Raw genomic sequence first — 22,769 nt, 5'->3', positions numbered from 1 at the left:
GTTGTCAAACAGTTGTGGAGAACACTTCACTCAGTTCCTAAAGTGTACTAGTAGTTATTGACTATCATTTATAGAATCAAACATATGCAACACAAGTATTTGAGCGCCTATATTCATCGCTTATTTGGATGCACTTGTCACATGGACATACCCATCCCAGACAGAACACATTCTTGATGGACATAGACAGGTTGGTTGTTTATCAACAAAACTGACACGTGCACAACAATGGGGCAAAACAGACGTGGTTGGCAACATGTCAACTACAGTGGGGCAAAAAAGTATTTAGTCAGCCACCAATTGTGCAAGTTCTCCCACTTAAAAATATGAGAGAGACCTGTAATTTTCATCATAGGTATCATGGTGGCTGACTAAATACTAAATACATCATGGTGGAAAATAAGTATTTGGTCAATAACAAAAGTTTATCTCAATACTTTGTTATATACCCTTTGTTGGCAATGACAGAGGGCAAGGGGTAGCCTAGTGGTTAGAGAGTTGGGCTAGTAACCAAAAGGTTGCAAGTTCATATCCCTGAGCTGACAAGGTACAAATCTGTCGTTCTGCCCCTGAACAGGCAGTTAACCCACTGTTCCTAGGCTGTCATTGAAAATAAGAATTTGTTCTTAACTGACTTGCCTAGTTAAATAAAGGTTAAAAAAAACCTTTTCTCTTAATCTTCACAAGGTTTTCACACACTATTGCTGGTATTTGGGCCCATTCCTCCATGCAGATCTCCTCTAGAGCATTGATGTTTTGGGGCTGCTGCTGGGCAACACGGACTTTCAACTCCCTCCAAAGATTTTCTATGGGGTTGAGATCTGGAGACTGGCTAGGCCACTCCAGGACTTTTAAATGCTTCTTACGAAGCCACTCCTTCGTTGCCCGGGCAGTGTGTTTGGGATCATTGTCATGCTGTAAGACCCAGTCACGTTTCATCTTCAATGCCCTTGCTGATGGAAGGAGGTTTTCACTCAAAATCTCACGATACATGGCCCCATTCATTCTTTCCTTTACACGGATCAGTCGTCCTGGTCCCTTTGCAGAAAAACAGCCCCAAAGCATGATGTTTCCACCACCATGCTTCACAGTAGGTATGGTGTTCTTTGGATGCAACTCAGCATTCTTTGTCCTCCAAACACGATGAGTTGAGTTTTTACCAAAAAGTTATATTTTGGTTTCATCTGACATTCTCCCAATCTTCTTCTGGATCATCCAAATGCTTTCTAGCAAACTTCAGACGGGCCTGGACATGTACTGGCTTAAGCAGGGGGACACGTCTGGCACTGCAGGATTTGAGTCCCTGGCGGCGTAGTGTGTTACTGATGGTAGGCTTTGTGTTACGGTGCGTGAATGAGGACCCAAAAGCGACTTAACTTAAACAGAGCTTCTTTAATTACCAAACATAGGTAGGCTCAGACGGACCGGCAGATTCCGACAGGACAAGACAAGGTTACAGCAAACATGACGACAGTCTGGTTCAGGCATGAAACACAACAAACAAGAATCCGACAAAGACAGGAGCAGAAACAGAGAGAGATATAGGGACCTAATCAGAGGGAAAAAGGGAACAGGTGGGAAAAGGGGTGACGAGGTGGTTAGGAGGAGACAAGGCACAGCTGGGGGAAAGAGGGGGAGAAAAGGTAACCTAACAACGACCAGCAGAGGGAGACACGGTGAAGGGAAAGGACAGAGACAAGACACAACATGACAGTACATGACAGTACCCCCCCACTCACCGAGCGCCTCCTGGCGCACTCGAGGAGGAAACCTGGCGGCAACGGAGGAAATCCTCGATCAGCGCACGGTCCAGCACGTCCCGAGAGGGAACCCAACTCCTCTCCTCAGGACCGTACCCCTCCCAATCTACGAGGTACTGGTGACCACGGCCCCGAGGACGCATGTCCAAAATTCTACGGACCCTGTAGATGGGTGCGCCCTCGACAAGGATGGGGGGGGGGGGGGGGAAGACGAGCGGGGGCGCGAAGGACGGGCTTGATGCAGGAGACATGGAAGACCGGGTGGACGCGACGAAGGTATCGCGGAAGAAGAAGTCGAACTGCGACAGGATTAATGACCCGAGAAATACGGAACGGACCAATGAACCGCGGGGTCAACTTGCGAGAAGCCGTCTTAAGGGGAAGGTTCTGAGTGGAGAGCCAAACTCTCTGACCGCGACAATATCTAGGACTCTTAGTTCTACGCTTATTAGCAGCCCTCACAGTCTGCGTCCTATAACGGCAAAGTGCAGACCTGACCCTCTTCCAGGTGCGCTCGCAACGTTGGACAAAAGCCTGAGCGGAGGGGACGCTGGACTCGGCGAACTGAGATGAGAACAGCGGAGGCTGGTACCCGAGGCTACTCTGAAAAGGAGATAGCCCGGTCGCAGACGAAGGAAGCGAGTTGTGGGCGTATTCTGCCCAGGGGAGCTGTTCTGACCAAGACGCAGGGTTGCGAAAAGAAAGACTGCGTAAGATGCGACCAATAGTCTGATTGGCCCGTTCTGCTTGACCGTTAGACTGGGGGTGAAAGCCGGAAGAGAGACTGACGGAAGCCCCAATCAAACGGCAAAACTCCCTCCAAAATTGAGACATGAATTGCGGACCTCTGTCCGAAACGACGTCTGACGGAAGGCCATGAATTCTGAAAACATTCTCGATGATGATTTGTGCCGTCTCTTTAGCAGAAGGAAGCTTAGCAAGGGGAATGAAATGAGCCGCCTTAGAGAACCTATCGACAACCGTAAGAATAACAGTCTTCCCCGCTGACGAAGGCAGTCCGGTGACAAAATCTAAGGCGATGTGAGACCACGGTCGAGAGGGAATAGGAAGCGGCCTGAGACGGCCGGCAGGAGGAGAGTTACCGGACTTAGTCTGCGCGCAGACCGAACAAGCAGCCACGAAACGACGCGTGTCATGCTCCCGGGTGGGCCACCAAAAACGCTGGCGAATGGAAGCAAGCGTACCCCGAACGCCAGGGTGGCCGGCTAACTTGGCAGAGTGAGCCCACTGAAGAACGGCCAGACGAGTAGGAACGGGAACGAAAAGAAGGTTCCTAGGACAAGCGCGCGGCGACGGAGTGTGAGTGAGCGCTTGCTTTACCTGCCTCTCAATTCCCCAGACAGTCAACCCGACAACACGCCCCTCAGGGAGAATCCCCTCGGGGTCAGTGGAGGCTACTGAAGAACTGAAGAGACGAGACAAAGCATCAGGCTTGGTGTTCTTAGAGCCCGGACGATAAGAAATCACGAACTCGAAACGAGCGAAAAACAGCGCCCAACGCGCCTGACGCGCATTAAGTCGTTTGGCAGAACGGATGTACTCAAGGTTCCTATGGTCAGTCCAAACGACAAAAGGAACGGTCGCCCCCTCCAACCACTGTCGCCATTCGCCTAGGGCTAACCGGATGGCGAGCAGTTCGCGGTTACCCACATCATAGTTACGTTCCGACGGCGACAGGCGATGAGAAAAATACGCGCATGGGTGGACCTTGTCGTCAGAGAGGGAGCGCTGAGAAAGAATGGCTCCCACGCCCACCTCTGACGCGTCAACCTCGACAACGAACTGTCTAGAGACGTCAGGTGTAACAAGGATAGGAGCGGATGTAAAACGATTCTTGAGGAGATCAAAAGCTCCCTGGGCGGAAACGGACCACTTAAAGCACGTCTTGACAGAAGTAAGGGCTGTGAGAGGAGCTGCCACCTGACCGAAATTACGGATGAAACGACGATAGAAGTTCGCGAAGCCGAGAAAGCGCTGCAGCTCGACGCGTGACTTAGGGACGGGCCAATCAATGACAGCTTGGACCTTAGCGGGATCCATCTTAATGCCTTCAGCGGAAATAACAGAACCGAGAAATGTGACGGAGGAGGCATGAAAAGTGCACTTCTCAGCCTTCACAAAAAGACAATTCTCTAAAAGGCGCTGGAGGACACGTCGAACGTGCTGAACATGAATCTGGAGTGACGGTGAAAAAATCAGGATATCGTCAAGGTAAACGAAAACAAAGATGTTCAGCATGTCTCTCAGGACATCATTGACTAATGCCTGAAAGACAGCTGGAGCGTTAGCGAGGCCGAAAGGAAGAACCCGGTATTCAAAGTGACCTAACGGAGTGTTAAACGCCGTCTTCCACTCGTCCCCCTCCCTGATGCGCACGAGATGGTAAGCGTTACGAAGGTCCAACTTAGTGAAAAACCTGGCTCCCTGCAGGATCTCGAAGGCTGAAGACATAAGAGGAAGCGGATAACGATTCTTCACTGTTATGTCATTCAGCCCTCGATAATCTATGCAGGGGCGCAGAGACCCGTCCTTCTTCTTGACAAAAAAAAAACCCCGCTCCGGCGGGAGAGGAGGAGGGGACTATGGTACCGGCGTCAAGAGCTACAGACAAATAATCTTCGAGAGCCTTACGTTCGGGAGCCGACAGAGAGTATAGTCTACCCCGGGGGGGGGGTGGTTCCCGGAAGGAGATCAATACTACAATCATACGACCGGTGTGGAGGAAGAGAGGTGGCCCTGGACCGACTGAACACCGTGCGCAGATCGTGATATTCCTCCGGCACCCCTGTCAAATCACCAGGCTCCTCCTGTGAAGAAGAGACAGAGGAAACAGGAGGGATAGCAGACATTAAACATTTCACATGACAAGAGACGTTCCAGGAGAGGATAGAATTACTAGACCAATTAATGGAAGGATTATGACAAACTAGCCAGGGATGGCCCAAAACAACAGGTGTAAAAGGTGAACGAAAAATTAAAAAAGAAATGGTTTCACTATGATTACCAGAAACAGTGAGGGTTAAAGGTAGCGTCTCACGCTGAATCCTGGGGAGAGGACTACCATCCAGGGCGAACAAGGCCGTGGGCTCCTTTAACTGTCTGAGAGGAATGTCATGTTCCCGAGCCCAGGTCTCGTCCATAAAACAGCCCTCCGCCCCAGAGTCTATTAAGGCACTGCAGGAAGCTGACGAACCGGTCCAGCGTAGATGGACCGACAAGGTAGTGCAGGATCTTGAAGGAGAGACAGGAGTAGTAGCGCTCACCAGTAGCCCTCCGCTTACTGACGAGCTCTGGCCTTTTACTGGACATGAAGTGACAAAATGACCAGCGGAACCGCAATAGAGACAGAGGCGGTTGGTGATTCTCCGTTCCCTCTCCTTAGTCGAGATGCGGATACCTCCCAGCTGCATGGGCTCAGCACCCGAGCCGGCGGAGGAAGATGGTAGTGATGCGGAGAGGGGGGCAACGGAGAACGCAAGCTCCTTTCCACGAGCTCGGTGACGAAGATCAACCCGTCGCTCAATGCGAATAGCGAGTTCAATCAAGGAATCCACGCTGGAAGGAACCTCCCGGGAGAGAATCTCATCCTTTACCTCTGCGCGGAGACCCTCCAGAAAACGAGCGAGCAAAGCCGGCTCGTTCCAGCCACTGGAGGCAGCAAGAGTGCGAAACTCAATAGAGTAGTCTGTTATGGATCGATTATCTTGACATAGGGAAGACAGGGCCCTGGAAGCCTCCTCCCCAAAAACAGATCGATCAAAAACCCGTATCATCTCCTCCTTAAAGTCCTGATACTGGTTAGTACACTCAGCCCTTGCCTCCCAGATTGCCGTGCCCCACTCACGAGCCCGTCCAATAAGGAGAGATATGACGTAGGCGACACGAGCAGTGCTCCTGGAGTAAGTGTTGGGCTGGAGAGTAAACACTATATCACACTGGGTGAGGAACGAGCGGCATTCAGTGGGCTCCCCCGAGTAACACGGCGGGTTATTGATTCTGGGCTCCGGAGATTCGAAAGCCCTGGAAGTGGCCGGTGGATCGAGGCGGAGATGGTGAACCTGTTCTGTGAGGTTGGAGACTTGGGTGGCCAGGGTCTCAACGGCATGTCGAGCAGCAGACACTTCCTGCTCGTGTCTGCCTAGCATCGCTCCCTGGATCCCGACGGCTGAGTGGAGAGGATCCGAAGTCGCTGGGTCCATTCTTGGTCGGATTCTTCTGTTACGGTGCGTGAATGAGGACCCAAAAGCGACTTAACTTAAACAGAGCTTCTTTAATTACCAAACATAGGTAGGCTCAGACGGACCGGCAGATTCCGACAGGACAAGACAAGGTTACAGCAAACATGACGACAGTCTGGTTCAGGCATGAAACACAACAAACAAGAATCCGACAAAGACAGGAGCAGAAACAGAGAGAGATATAGGGACCTAATCAGAGGGAAAAAGGGAACAGGTGGGAAAAGGGGTGACGAGGTGGTTAGGAGGAGACAAGGCACAGCTGGGGGAAAGAGGGGGAGAAAAGGTAACCTAACAACGACCAGCAGAGGGAGACAGGGTGAAGGGAAAGGACAGAGACAAGACACAACATGACAGTACATGACACTTTGTTACTTTGGTCCCAGCTCTCTACAGGTCATTCACTAGGTTCCCCCGTGTGGTTCTGGGATTTTTGCTCACCGTTCTTGTGATCATTTTGACCTCACGGGGTGAGATCTTGCGGTCTTGTACGTCTTCCATTTCCTAATAATTGCTCCCACAGTTGATTTCTTCAAACCAAGCTGCTTACCTGTTGCAGATTCAGTCTTCCCAGCCTGGTGCAGGTCTACAATTTTGTTTCTGGTGTCCTTTGACAGCTCTTTGGTCTTGGCCATAGTAGAGTTTGGAGTGTGACTGTTTGAGGTTGTGGACAGGTGTCTTTTATACTGATAACAAGTTCAAACAGGTGCCATTAATACAGGTAACGAGTGGAGGACAGAGGAGCCTCTTAAAGAAGAAGTTACAGGTCTGTGAGAGCGAGAAATCTTGCTTGTTTGTAGGTGACCAAATACTTATTTTCCACCATAATTTGCAAATAAATGTATAAAAAATCCTACAATGTGATTTTCTGGATTTTTTTCCCCTCATTTTATCTGTCATAGTTGAAGTGCACCTATGATGCAAATTACAGGCCTCACTCATCTTTTTAAGTGGGAGAACTTGCACAATTGGTAGCTGACTAAATATTTTTTGCCCCACTGTATATTTAGTCTCTATGTTTATTGAAAACAAATACATTTGCACAATGAGCACTTGTCTCAAATACATTGTTACAGTTGCTGGTTAGCTAGCGAGTTTCTGCCATATTAGCATAGGCATGACATCAGTCCAAACAAAACATGGTATAAACAATAACAAGATGAGCTGAAACTAGCCACCTATGATTCCTCAAAAGGCAGGTTCTTGTCATTGTTGCTAGGTATCTGACCGTTCAGTTCAGAATCATAAACGCACACCTTTTGGCCTTTGCATCATTTGTGATGTCAGCCAACCCGTCTATAGTGTTTTAAAGGGAAGGAAACCCTACTGCATGAGCACAACCATTGATAGTGGCTAAAAGACTACTTATTACTCGTATAAAAAAAATATTTAAAAGCCAATTAAACATGCTTAGTGTCATACGACTGGAAAGACAGGGTGCCTGGTCTTCAATCGCTCATGAAGGGAATTATTCAGAAAGCTGTTTCATCAAATCATGGTTGGATCATCATCAAGGATGATGCAATTGTGTCTCTGTGAGAGGCTGTTCTAGAACAAAAATCTGTGTGTCTGTTGAGAGGCTGTTCTAGAACACAAATCTATTTCTCGGTGAGAGGCTGTGCTAGAACAAAAATCTGTCTGTGAGAGGCTGTTTTAGAACAAAAATCTGTCTGAGAGACGGTTTTTGAACAAACATCTATGTCTCTGTGAGAGGCTGTCCTAGAACAAAAATCATGCCTCAGAGGCTGTTCTAGAACACAATTGTGTCTCTGTGAGGCTGTTCCACAACAGAAATCTATGTCTCTGTGAGAGGCTGCTCTAGAACAAACTGTTTCTGTGAGAGGCTGTTTTAGAACAAAAATCTGACAGAGGCTGTTCCAGAACAAAAGTCTATGTCTCTGTGACAGGATGCTCAAGAACAAACATCTGTTTCTGTGAGAGGCTGTTTTAGAACAAAAATCTGCCAGAGACCGTTCCACAACAAAAATCTGTCTCGGAGAGACAACTCTTTGAAAGGCTGTTCTAGAACAAACCGTCTCTGTGGGAGGCTGTTTTAGAACAAAAATCGATGTCATGAAGAAACCTGATTAGCAAAAGCCTAACCATCCATATTTAGCAATTTATAACTTAGTAAAAGAGCAATAGAGGAACAACTCAACGATTTGTATACAGCATGTGGGGCACATTGCGGACAAACATACTGCAAATGACCAAACCTAGTTCTTGTCAGACATTGTTGAGAAATATATTTATTTTGCATTTACACACCAACAGCATTGACCATGTTCATACATGTAGTTGACTGCAAACATAGATGCTGTAATCCAAAGAAATACATTTAGTTATAATGAAACAGCAAACGTCTTCCCTCCAAGATAAAGGGAAAACTTTGATGTGACATAATTAGCTAACATTTCTTGAAAGGACAGTAGAAGATCATACGATGTGTAAATGCAGTGTGAGAAAGTCATCATGCAAAAATAGGTCAGTTAAATGACATCACTTTTAAGGCCACCAAATGAGATTATATAATAGAATTAATAACGTCAAGAGTCAATGACTAAACAGCAAGGAGAAAATCTGCAAAACCTTTTGAGACTCATCTTCTCTGTTGAGAATATAAATTTCAATAGCCCTTGGACTAAGGAATGAATATCACCAGTGTCTGACAAAATGGAAAAACTGACAATGTAATGAGGGGAAAAAAGTGGCGCGTAAAATCAGATGGCTTACAGACATCTACCACCTACTGTAAATAGTTCATCAAAACAAACCCCTCGCCCACAAGAAAATAGATGAAAGCAAAAGAAATCGTCAAATACATAGAACCTTCACCTCGAGTACTAGGCCTGCTCGGCGACCTTGTAAAGGACGCATTATAAGTGAAGGTAACTAAACACTGATATTACATATAAACATGGATGAATAGTGTACTCATGCCTGTTCTTAGGCATGTTAATATTACCACAAACTAAGAATTTCTCGTACAACACCAGACGGACCCCGACAGGTTACCATCTCCCCTGGTCAGAGTGGCCATGACAGTGACTTTCTACAAGTCCCTATTTTTACCTGGTGCAACAATTCATGATGTAATTCCTCAGATGACCCAAAGCACTAATTTCAGCAAGTTACCAGGATATATTATATATATAATAATATATATATAAATAATGTATATATTAATAATATATATAATATATTAATATATATATATAATATATTCCACTGTCACCTGGTGAAAGGCCAGTTGACTATTTAATTACTGAAAGTTCTACAATTCTTTAGGTTGTTGCTTAATGGGACATTTATTTACAGCCCTCGCTGTTCAAATTGGATCTACAGGCAGGGAAAGCTTGTTCTGCAGTTCATAAAATTTCCCCTCCAATTAAATTCAAAATGGCGGGTGAAGCACTCCAAATAGACCATTCTATGATCAGCAAGTGGGAAAACAGGAAAGAAAAGACAGGGTGTGAGATCGCAAAGAAGTTTAATAAACAAATTTCCAACATTCTTTCAAATATCAGAATTTAAAGACTACATCATGTCTAACATTTGAAAGACTGAACCAACCGTGTTTTTAAATGCCAACCAATGAGAGGCGCAAACTGACTTCAAATGGAAGGACGCCATGAAGCCCTACATTCCAATATAGCTCATCTCATATCATGTTATGCAGGCTTAGTGATTTGAGTGGTACAAGTTCGTCACACCATGTGCCTGAGGCACTTCTCCAATACAGAAGTGTGCAGTCAGACGAGGTAAAAGGAACTTATTAATTTTCAAACAAAGCAAGAGGATAAGGGCTTCAAAGAACAAGATGTGCCAAATCAAAGATTTGTTCAGTCAAAAGCATGAAATGGGCCTAATTACTGGAGTGAAAATGAACTGCTTTCCATCAAAGGAGCATATGCAGATTCCCAACCATACAATATGATGCCCTTAATGACAGTAGGGTCTGCCTCATACTGTAACAGGTAACACAGAGATTACATTCAAAAAAAGAATGAAGAATTGACGAATAGGAATAAGATGTTAAACCACACCTTACAGTAAGTCCAAAGGTGACTCGCAACTACATATTTTCTATCAGATATCGGAATATTTGTGACATGGACAACTGTTACCAGGTCCCCTCAGAATAGATACATTGGTTGAACAACTAAAGTAGTAAAATCAGACTGCCAAACAGGGGACATAGCCTTCTCAAATACAAAGAGGATCATCTGTTCAGATGTGCAATTTGTTCATTTAATTTCAAATGGAATGAAAACAGCTAAGTACAGATATAAAGTACATGGTGGTTTCACAAATGGAGGCAAACCATATAAAAAACATGGCTATCCATTGTACGCCACAACAGAGTAGCGAGGCTTTGAAGGCAAATAAACCAAATCCTCCTCCTGCAGGTCTGCACATTCAGCACCTAATGACTTCCTGTGTAAAGCAGTGGTGATGGGTGGCTGTTGTTGACGGTGGATGGTACGAGCACGTCAACACTTCTCTCCCGATCAGTTGGACTTTTTGTCCTGCGATTGAGCATCACTGCTTGCCTGTAGAAAAGGGATTCAGAAAATGTATTCATAAAATGAACAAAAATAAAAGCAACAATTTCAAAGACTTCACTGAGTTACAGTTCATAAGGAAATAAATTAGGCCCTAGTCTATGGATTTCACAACTGGGAATACAGATATGCATTTGTTGGTCACAGATGCCTTAAAAATAAATAAAAAAAGGTTAGGGACGTGGATCAGAAACCAGTAAGTATCTGGTGTGACCATTTGCCCCATGCAGCGTGACATCTCCTTCACAGAGTTGATCAGGCTGTTGATTGTGGCCTGTGGAATGTTGCCTCACTCCTCTTCAATGGATTGAAGTCGCAGGAACTGGAACACTGTCGTACACGTCGATCCAGAGCATCCCAAACATGCTCAACGGGTGACATGTCTGGCGAGTATGCAGGCCATATAAGAAATTACATTCAGCTTCCAGGAATTGTGTACAGACCCTTGCGACATGGGAACGGCCATGCATTATGGTGAAACCTGAGGTGACGGCAGTGGATGAAGGGCAAGACAAAGGGCCTCAGAATTTAGTCAGTGTTTCTGTGCATTGAAATTGCCAGACAAAACACAGTTGTGTGCGTTGTCCATAGCTTATGCCTGCCTGCCTGCCCATACCATAACCCCACCATGGGGCACTCTGTTCACAACGTTGACATCAGCAAACCGCTTGCCAACACCATACACACTGTCTGCCATCTGACCGGTACAGTTGAAACCAGGATTTATTAGTGAAGAGCACACTCCTCCTCGTATTCCCAGCGTGCCAGTGGCCAAGGAAGGAGAACATATGCCCACTGAAGTCAGTTACGACGCCGAACTGCAGTCAGGTCAAGACCCTGGTGAGGACGACATGCATGCAGATTAGCTTCCTTGAGACAGTTTCATCCAGTTTGTGCAGAAATTCTTCAGCTGTGCAAACCCACAGTTGCATCAGCTGTCCAGGTACCTGGTCTTAGACGATCCCACAGGTGAAGGTGGTCCTGGGTTGACAGGGTTACACGTGATTTGCGGTTGCGAGGCCGGTTGCACGTACTAGAGGTGGCTTACGATAGAGAAATTAACATTAAATACTCTGGCAACAGCTGTGGTGGACATTCCTGCAGTCAGCATGCCAGTCGCACGCTCCCTCAACTTGACATCTGTGGCATTGTGTTGTGTGACAAAACTGCACATTTTAGAGTGACCTTTTAATATCCCCAGCACAAGGTGCACCTGTGTAATGATCATGCTGTTTTATCAGGTTTGCGATATGCCACACCTGTCTGGTGGATGGATTATCTTGGCAAATGAGAAATTATGACTAACACGTAAACAAATTTGTGCACAGAATTGAGAGCTTTTTGTGCTGGGTTTATATTTGTGTTCAATATAAAAACACAATGACTTACTATAGCTGTTCATTTATACATAAACTGAAGGCATTAAATAGAAGGTAAAAACATTGTACAGTCTAGTGTTGCAAAGGGTCGGAAACTTTACGGGAAATTTCCCTGAATTTTCCCGGGACATTTTCCATGGGAAGTTTAGCCCGGGAATTTTGCTTAAATTCATGAAAAAATTTTGGGGAAAGAAGTTAGTTTATAACAGTGAACTTTTTTGTGGGATACACTTAAGGCAATTCTAGGTGTGCAGTGCACTCTTCCATCACGTGCAGCTGATTCTCAAGATCTTGCACACTAATGAGATGCTATTGAGCCCACACGACTAGACTGTGAGCTATAGACTACACTACATATGTGAAGAATGCAACAAAGATGCATAATCTGGCCAAGTGCATAAAGTTCCTTCAGCGCTCACGTCGAGGAACCTCTGACAAGAGTCCCTCTACTTCTATTTGAGGTGAATGCATGGTCTGGATGAGGGCAAGGTTCTTGGCAGTCTGGCGAAGTACACTTCCAAGCAAGGGCTTTGGGATGGAGATGCAATATGGCAGTCATGCCAACATATCTCATCAGCCACCTGGTGGAAGGGACTTTGTGGATCTGAGGCTCTTTCCCCTGTTATCCTCCAAATCCCACCAATATCAGCCACCTCAGAGCGCAACTGGTCCTTTTTTGGGAACACACCAAAGCACGCAACAGGCTGACCAATATAAGGGTTGAAAAATTGGTGGCCATCCGGGCAAATGTAAGTCATTTTGAGCATGACAACGAACCATCCTCAACAAGGTTGGAAAGTGACAGTTAAGATGAGGCCTCAGAGTCTGACGTTCAAGAGGTGGACATTGAGGAGGTCCAGGGAGAAGACATGGAAGCCTGAGAGGAAGTCAACCAAAGATTTAGTTTCTAGACTATAATTCCACAGACGTGTGTTGAAAACGTTTTTGCGAGACGCGATGATCATTCAATATTCCCTTTTTGTTGTTTGGTGAAATCGTCCCATGTGAACAATCAACTCAAAAGTTTAATTCGTAAGCAAATTGTTTTGTTTGTTTTCTATTGGAAGATATAATCATTTGCAATTGTCTACTTATATACGGTAAAAAGGTTGATGTTTCCATATGATATGGTAAATATATCCAATGCAAAAAACATCTACATTTAAATGGTATTAATATTAATTTTCAGATATTTCCATTAATTCCAATATATTCTCGTTAACTCCCACGGAAAGTTTCGACCACTAAATATTCCCCAAAATGTGCAACCCTAGTACAGTCCATTTTGTAATTTAAACAAGTCAACGAAGTAATAGCCACTGCATTGGCACAGTTTATTATAGAATTGAAAATAGGCCTTTTCTGAAAATCAAATGGCCTTTCAGTAATACAAGGGCCTGAAGGTTAACCTACCTAAACATCTACACAGGGATTTACAGATAAGGCAGTAAAATCTCAAGTTTTTAGGTAGGTTAACCTTTAGTTCCTTGTATTACTGAAAGGCCAATCTCAAATTACAGCATGTCTCTCCGCACTGCTCATCCTGAGAGCTGATAGCCGACGTGACCTCTGGTCTAAATAAGTAACACGATTTAACCTTTGTGTATAGGTTACACGAACATCGGGCCACTGGCCAGGGAACGCGAATGAAAACGGTCTAAACATAACCGGGTTTTCTCCTGTTTACATTTGAATGAAGTGGGCAGGCTTAAAGCAGCAGGGTAAAGGACTTGTGCCAGGGAAATGAGCAGGAGCCTTGTGCCAGGGAAATGAAGTCCCTGAAACCAGAGTAGCCCCATGTGATCAGGTGCAACAAGCTCAGAGGGATTCCAAAACCCACGGATACAAACATTAAGTAGCCATGTTCGCCACACGTGTACCAGACCACCTGCCTGCTGACATGTCTAGAGCCTCGAGTGACAGCAAAAAAACAAACAAACAAAAACACTTAAACACGAGACAACAACGTGTGGGAGGTCATTCAAGAAGCTGTGGCATATGCCCCCCGAGTGCTATAAATGTAACATGTCTTTTAAGTGTTAAACGCCTGGTAGAATTTTAGGCTTCTTCAACTTGTCAAACGTCTTCATGAGACATGTTCATTGCAGAAGAGTAAGTGTCTTCCTTTTAATTTTTTTGCAAGACATGCGGCTGACTCCCCCGCCAGTAAAAGTGGGATGTGTTCATTTTATCATAAGACTATTGCTCAAGCCTCAGCCATGAGACAGCCCCACACACTATTTTGAGGTGGGACTGGGATATGTTCAGCATTACTAAGCTATTAGTCACTGCTCAGGTCAATATACCCGTGGGACTTGAATGGCCACAACATGATGTAGGGTTAGTGCAGTGTCTTGGTGCATCACTCTAGGTTCAAGAGTTCACAACGCAAACATCTGCCTCCGTGACCATTGACAGGTTTTAGTTGTCATGAATTACCTTCCTGTACGGTTGTGATATCATTACTCCTCTAATCAGCAGCTCGTATTACAGACATACTGTATGAGTGCAGTAGAGCGCACTAAGAGACAATTAATCATTACAACATGTACAATGACTGATACTGCGATAGGGTGTGTCTTAAACTAGCTCAGATCCATGCTTCCCAGCACGTACACACGATGACATCCATTGTTACTCAATGAGATCGTTACCTGATTGTAGTAGTTTTGCTCAGATCAGTGTCTGTGTGTCAGAGTTTCCATTAGGAAAATGTGGCGCTGGACATTTAACCGGCAACATTTTAAATTTACCAGCCGTTTTAGAAATGTACCGGACCCCTATGCATTGGATGCGTAGCCTGATTAGGACATCCACCCACCGTGCTCAGAATAACAGAAATCACATTTATATTATGGTAACTCTCATTAACAGAACGTGTAAGTAAAGGATGGAACAATGTGCGGTCCTCTTTACCTCATTCTGATGCACACTTTGAAGACGTTAGAATAACTGTCCACAATTACTTTTCCTCGGCCAACAAGACGAGTAACAAACAGCGAAATCACTAGCCTGTCGATCTACAATAACGCATAGTAGCAAAGTTAACCTATTCTATTGGTCAGCTTGTCGAGAAAGAAATAGCCCATTCCAAACAGACTCTGGTCTGGGACAGCTCTCGTGCTGCCTGACAGATTCTCCACTCAAAGGCCCTGTATCCGTCTTAAACCGCGTGACAAAGACGCATAATGAATATACCTGTACACACGCTGCAATTAAATCCACTAAATTATGCAAATTGACCTATAGACCAATAAGCACGACCAGTCAATGTATTTCATCAATAAATAGGGTGGAAAGCATAGATTTTTCTTCTTCTCCCGGACAATTGGCCGGTGCCAGTTTTATTTATCGGCTTTTCAAAAAAATGTATAATTACTATTATTATTATTACTATTACCGGCTAATGGAAACCCTGGTGTGGTTGTTTGTGCCTCTGTGGGAGTGTGAGTGTGTGTGTGTGTGTGTGTGTGTGTGTGTGTACACGCGCGTGTTCCCAGTACGGACCTGCAGCTTGGAATGTTCATTGAGCAGGCGGTCGTACTCCACAGTCAGGTTCTCCGCCTGCTTCTTCATTGCCTTCACGTCACCGTCAGACTTCAGGAGGACTGGGGGGGGGGGGGGGGGGGGGGGGGGCACACACACACACAATACAGTCAGGACAAGAGGGCAGGCCACTGTACATTTCACTGATGATCAAATTACATTTTGGGGTTCTCTCCCCATTTTCATCCAGCCATCACCATTTGGTAGAGAGAACCTCTACTAGGAAAAATAAAAAGTTAGTCACCTTTCTTTGTGGCTTCCAGCTCATCCTTCAGAGAGCGCACCTCTGCCTTCAGTGTCTTGTTTTCCTCCTGCACTCCAACTCCAGATGGCTTCTTGCCCACTTCTGGGACAGCGACGCCGGCATCCTTCAGTTTCTAAAAATAAAAATTAAGAATTTCCTTTAACCCCTGATTACGGGCTGTGGATAACTGACTATACTGAACAAAATTATAAAAACGCAACATGAAACAATTTAAAAAAGATTTTGCTGAGTTACAGTTCATAAGGAAATTTGTGAATTGAAATGTATTCATTAGGCCGTAAAAGAACAGGGACATTTTTAGCTTCCAGGAATTGTGTACAGATCCTTGCGACATGGGGCCGGCCGTGCATATGCTGAAACATGAGGTGATGAAGGGCACGACAATGGGCGTTCATATTGCCATTGATAAAATGCAATTGTTTTCCTTGTCCGTAGCTTACGCCTGCCCATACCCATAACCCCACCATGGGGCACTCTTCACAATGGTTGACATCAGCAAACCGCTCAACGCCATACACATGGTCTGCGGTTGTGAGGCCGGTTGGATGTACTGCCAAATTCTGTAAAATGACGTTGGAGATGGCTTATGGTAGAGAAATGAACATTCAATTCTCTGGCAAAAGCTCTGATTGACATTAATGCAGTCAGCATGCCAATTGCACACTCCCTCAAAACATCTGTCATTGTATTGTGTGACAAAACTGCACATTTTAGATGGGTCTTTTATTACCCCCATCACAAAATATGCTGTTTAATATGCCACACCTGTCAGGTGGATGGATTATATTGGCAAAGGAGAAATGCTAATGAATAGGGATGTAAACAAATATATAAAGAATGAGAGAAATAAGGTTTTTGTGCATATGGAACATTTCTGGGATCTTTCATTTCAGTTCATGGAACATGGGACCAATACTTTACATGTTGTGTTGATAATTTTGTTCTGTGTAAAAAAAAAAAAAAGTTCTAGGAAAGTATGGCATTTGCACTAAGATTGTTGCCTGTTTAATATTACTGTAGGAGGTGTGGTCAGACCACCCCATAATGACCCCATTCCATGGCCACCAGAATCATTCTGCAGCTGCATGACTTGGGGCCCGGACAATACTAGTATCGCGATACTCAGTATCCTGACAAGGAAACACGAAGTGGACTTCACTTCTTTAGGAAAAAGAAGATGTAATGTTAAAAAAAAAACATGGTTGTCATCCAGTCATGTGGATTTATTTTCCAAGCTACAGCACACAACATTTGACATACATCAGGTTATTAAAGGACTAAAGGGTTTGGTCTGCTTTGTGTTCTTTTTTTGCCATGGACAAAAATATTGCGATACCGTTACCGTCACAGCCCTAATGACCATTAGCCTACATAAAGCTAGTGTGACTGGTTCCATCCAGCCAACAGCCTCAGAACAGGTGCTCATACCAAGCCCACCACCCAGCTGCTGGTCTTGGCCCTGATCCTCTTGGATTGCAACAATGACTCAAAACCTCCTTCCACAGAATCATCCACCACACCACTCATATTTGAGGTGTATCACAGTCTTAAGCAAAACATACATTTGATTAGGTCAATTTCCTGATATGCTGGCCAAAAACCAGGGAACGGATTGTGATGTTATTTGCTGAAGACATTGGCTCTTCACTAGCTAAAACCGGAGATGGATAACGACAGAAACCAGGTTCCCACCCAGCCCTTTAATGCAAGTACAAGTCATATAAAAAGTAATGTCAGGCATGATGGAAACAAAATACGCTAGACAAGGTGGGATCTTTGTGTCGGTAAAATAATTTATGGGAGAAATGACGGTGGAACGCTGTTAATGGGCAACGTCAACTTGAAGTCACATGACGACATGTGGTCCTCCCACTAAGACTCGAGAAAGCATGCCGTTTTAGGCTACACATCAAATAAATTATGATTCACTTCAGAGTGGTGAACGTGCAAGTTGAGCGTGATGCGCCAATAAATATCGAGGGTCTTATTCTGGTGACATGCTTGGCTGCAATTTGACAAATCGAGCTCATTTGGCCATAATAATCTCAAAATGTAGGCTAGCCGACCCGCACTGTAGGCTAGAGAGCAGGTGCTAGTATCAGAGTGGGTATTATTTTAGAAAAAAAATTCAATTGTGGGAATTTGTGGAAACTTTTAGCATTATCATTTAAAAAAAAGAAAATATATATATATATAAAAATCAAACTAATTGCCGGTGCGGCTAACAGGTGTCAAACCTGCGATGGCCCGATATCTAAATATTTGAATGAAACATGTTGTGCTTTTATCACAAACTGGTATGATTAGCTGCCCCTCTACGTGTAGCTAGTTGGAACAGCAAAGAACTATGATCTTATTTGATACCTTGCTTCGATTAGCTCCCTCTAAACCATCTGCATTTAAGTAAATTGTGTTTGTGAAGTAGTGTGTATCAAAAACATCCAGCGAAAACAACATTGGTACAAATAATTTAAAATATATTTCTCAAGGCCACCTGAGACCTCAGACCAAAACCCACTGATAAACGCCACACACACACACACACACACATTACCAGGAACACAGAATCTGTCCTAGAGGGACATTAGGAGCCGTCACTGATGTCACTAGGACCCGATTAAGGACTGCCATTTGAAGAGTCCCAACTCTAGGTCTAACAGGAGAATAGATTTATATCTAAATAATATCAGACAGATCTGGGTTAGGATTTTCCCTAAGAGGGAACAGACCTTGTAACTAGGGCAGAGGATTTGTGATGTTCCTTACAGACAGATTCTAGGGCCAGACAGAATGTACTAATCTAGGCTAAGAAATGCTGCGTGCTGTAAAATAAATCAAGCCGTTACAGTGTATTTGTTTGATGACGCAAGTGAAAACACAAAACACGTAGCTAGCCTAGTTGTGGCTCAGATTGTACATTTATAGCAAGGAGCCTCATACACAAGCTTGGTTAGATCAAAGAGAATAAACATTTCCATATCACCTAGTTGGAGTCCACTTTAAGCTCAGTCAGCTACAGAAGATACTCATTCTAGTTTAGAAACTGGGTGGTACGAGCCCTGAATGCTGATTGGCTGAAAGCTGTGGTATATCAGACCGTATACCACAGGTATGGCAAAAAATATATAAAAAATAATAATGTTCTAATTACATTGGTAGGCAGTTTATTTACGCAACAAGGCACCTCAGGTGTTTCTGGCACGTCGCCAATATACCATAGCTAAGGGCTGTATCCAGGCACTCTGCGTTGTGCAAAGAACAGTCCTTAGCCTTGGTATATTGTCCATATACCACACCCCCTCGGGCCGTATTGCTTAAATAGATCAATAGTTGGGTTAGTCAGAGTCTGGCTCAGATAGGTAGTGCAGGGAATCAATAGCAATATGGACAGCCATTACTCAGTGATTGGGTAGAGGGAGCCCAGAGTTTTAAAGATTTAAAGGACATACCTAACAGGGGCTGGGCCTTCTGAGGACAAGCTAGTCACAATACATTTAAAGCCTCTGGCTTCGGTGAGGGATAAAATAGATAATAAATCACTTCCTTTTTCTTATGTAAGCTGCACTGCAATGTAGTTCTTTACTGTAAACCAGGGATCATCAGCTTTCATTCAGCCGCGGGCCAATTATTTATTGAGTGGATGGTCAGGGGGCCAGAACATAATTATTAATAATTTGTAGACTGCAAATAGACCGTAAGAAACCTGTAACTCTGAATGATCGGTTATGAAAAGCCAACTGACATTTACTTCCGAGGTGCTGACCTGCTGCACCCTCTACAACCACTGCGATTATTATTTGACCATGCTGGTTATCTATGAACACTTGAACATCTTGGCCATGTACTGTTATAATCTCCACCCGGCACAGCCAGAAGAGGACTGGCCACCCCTCAGAGCCTGGTTCCTCTAGGTTTCTTCCCAGGGAGTTTTTCCTAGACACCATGCTTCTACATTGCTTGCTGTTTTAGGCTGGATTTCTGTATAGCACTTTGACATCGGCTGATGTAGAAAGGGCTTTATAAATACATTTGATTGATAATATTTGACTAAAACAATCATTTCAAACCTCGCTTACATTTGTATACAATCACTTCTCTATTATGCGTAGGAATATTTGGGAAGAGATTTCCAAAATTAATATCACTTGGGAGACAATTTGCTGGCAGGCCAAATGTCTAAATAAAACCTCTCCATCTATCTAAACATAAGTATTTCCATCCCCACATTGCTGCAGGGTTGTATTTTATCTGGCTTATGATTCCACTCTTCAGAGCATTACACCCATTTGCTGGTCATAAATAATGGCATATTCAGGGCCTTGGCTTATGGAGCACCCACATGCATGGTGACCTTCTGCAGACCCGAGATCCATATTTTGAATGATTACATTGTTACCTTCCGTAGTTGAGGTGCATTACAAGCTTCAGCCACAGTGCTTATTTACCAAATGAAACCAGTTTGTTGATTAAATCTAAACTCAAACACTTAGCCCATAGAAGGACGAGAATATATGTTTGCTCACTCTAATTCAATACTAGGAAAATATTCCAAGTGTTTATAAATGCATTGGAGTAAATTAAGCCTTTTCCAAACACTAATAGTTTGTTAATATTATATGGTCTGGACCTAATCCCTATAATACTCTGAATAAAGTGAGCTGCAAAGAGAAACCTCAGAAAAAAGTGGCAGTTCTGATCTAGCAGAACATCCAACCACAAAGATATCAGCAGAGGGAGTACACACTAGGCCTATATTGTGACTTTCAAGTAACCCAATTCCACTAGCATACTGTTTTTCATCTCAAACACTTAATATGGCAATAACAAGGGACTTTGAGCCATCATAGCAATTGGGATAAGTTGGTAAAAAACTAAATAATTATGATGTAAAATACAAACCTGTCAAGCTACAGTTGTTTTTTTGCTAATCTCTTGGATGACTGATTCAAATAAACACTGATTGTATCAGGTGACGATGAAGCTGTTTAAATTGTTAAATTGTTAACTGCTTGAAGTACAGTGTTGCCCCCTGTGGCTGTCAAAGGAACAGCAGCAGAACACTGGTTTAATTAAACTTGTATTGTTCTGCCCGTGAACCTAACTCTGAGGAATGTTGGACACTCAAACAGTAAACCACAAGACTTTAGTAAGCGTAGGATAACATCCTGTTCCACATAAATCACGTACAAGCATTTACCTCATATCTAAGGATGTCTTATGTGTTGACCTTACGGAGAAAGCCAAGTAAAGGTCACGATTGACATCAGAAGCACAACAGTGTCTTGTATAGCACCCAACCCCAGCTCACCGCCTGCAGATCCTCATTCTCCTGCATGTACTTCTTGGCAGCATCACTGGCTCCCTCGGCTTGCTTCTTGAAGGCCTCGTTGGAAGCCATCAAAGTGGCCTGCTGAGAGAGCAGGGTTGCCAGTCGCCTCAGCAACCTGGACATGGGAAGGGGTTAAAGGGTCACTGACTAATTTCCAACTTTTAAGAGTGTTTCAAAACAGATTTATGATACAGTATACTTGGTCCATTTAAGTGGAAATAGATTGACATCAGTATACAAATAGACAACACATTACATGCAGCACGGAAATCTGGGGAGTTAGCAAACAAGTCACTTTTAAAATGTGAGCATATTCAAAAACGCATTAGAAATTGCAATCACCGTTACAAGACACCCATGGCTTAGGCCCAAGATTTGCACATTTCCTGTAGTTTAAGCAGTATCCAAGGAATCATGATGAGGTAAATGGCAGCATTTCAGAGTATCAGATGATAAGACATTTATGTGAGTGATGGCCCCAGTCTTATTGAAAAGGTCAAACTGGACCCAAGATAAAATTACAGCACATTACTTTGTGAAAGCACATCACACTTCTAGGAACAGTTGACCAGAAACAAATCCGAAATATAAACCCCGTCAATCTGAACTAGTCATGAATTTCAAATAAATCAAATTGTGACATATTTAAGATCTTACGTAAAATGACATCATTGTGCATATCATGTTATTCCTATAACCAGCCAGCCAGCCACCCTCGGCCGGCCAGCCAGCCAGCCAGCCACCCACCCACCCACCCACCCACCCTCGGCCAGCCAGCGACCGACCGTCAGCCAAGCCGGCCAGCCAGCGACCGACCGTCAGCCAAGCCGGCCAGCCAGCGACCGACCGTCAGCCAAGCCGGCCAGCCAGCGACCGACCGTCAGCCAAGCCGGCCAGCCAGCCAGCGAGCGACCGTCAGCCGGCCAGCGAGCGACCGTCAGCCAGCCAGCGAGCGACCGTCAGCCAGCCAGCGAGCGACCGTCAGCCAGCCAGCCAGCGAGCGACCGTCAGCCAGCCAGCCAGCGAGCGACCGTCAGCCAGCGAGCGACCGTCAGCCAGCGAGCGACCGTCAGCCAGCGAGCGACCGTCAGCCAGCGAGCGACCGTCAGCCAGCGAGCGACCGTCAGCCAGCGAGCGACCGTCAGCCAGCGAGCGACCGTCAGCCAGCGAGCGACCGTCAGCCAGCGAGCGACCGTCAGCCAGCGAGCGACCGTCAGCCAGCCAGCCAGCGAGCGACCGTCAGCCAGCGAGCGACCGTCAGCCAGCGAGCGACCGTCAGCCAGCGAGCGACCGTCAGCCAGCGAGCGACCGTCAGCCAGCCAGCCAGCGAGCGACCGTCAGCCAGCCAGCCAGCGAGCGACCGCCAGCCAGCGAGCGACCGTCAGCCAGCGAGCGACCGTCAGCCAGCGAGCGACCGTCAGCCAGCGAGCGACCGTCAGCCAGCGAGCGACCGTCAGCCAGCGAGCGACCGTCAGCCAGCGAGCGACCGTCAGCCAGCGAGCGACCGTCAGCCAGCCAGCCAGCGAGCGACCGTCAGCCAGCGAGCGACCGTCAGCCAGCGACCGCCCGTCAGCCAGCCAGCCAGCGAGCGACCGTCAGCCAGCGACCGCCCGTCAGCCAGCCAGCCAGCGACCGCCCGCCAGCCAGCGACCGACCGTCAGCCAGCCAG

The 22,769-nt window shown here is 45.3% G+C and overlaps 1 protein-coding gene across 2 annotated transcripts in view; it reads right to left on the bottom strand.

Moving 5' to 3' along the window:
* Nucleotides 1-9,489: 9,489 nt before the first annotated feature.
* bcap31 (B cell receptor associated protein 31) overlaps nt 9,490-22,769 on the bottom strand; it is a 23,364-nt gene continuing 10,084 nt past the window's right edge. For both annotated transcript variants that reach the window (XM_036947588.1, XM_036947587.1), the window contains exons 5-8: nt 21,080-21,215; nt 15,751-15,883; nt 15,468-15,568; nt 9,490-10,569 (exon numbers count right to left, since the gene is read on the bottom strand). In XM_036947588.1, the coding sequence (XP_036803483.1) occupies nt 10,528-10,569; nt 15,468-15,568; nt 15,751-15,883; nt 21,080-21,215 (412 nt within the window). In that variant the 3' untranslated portion in view covers nt 9,490-10,527. The remainder of the gene's footprint in view (nt 10,570-15,467; nt 15,569-15,750; nt 15,884-21,079; nt 21,216-22,769) is intronic.

This window comes from Oncorhynchus mykiss, chromosome 16 (assembly GCF_013265735.2).
Source record: "Oncorhynchus mykiss isolate Arlee chromosome 16, USDA_OmykA_1.1, whole genome shotgun sequence".
NCBI classification, from domain to species: Eukaryota; Metazoa; Chordata; class Actinopteri; order Salmoniformes; family Salmonidae; genus Oncorhynchus; species Oncorhynchus mykiss.
Note: the sequence above shows the minus strand (reverse complement) of the source record. Positions and strands in the feature narration are given on the sequence as shown.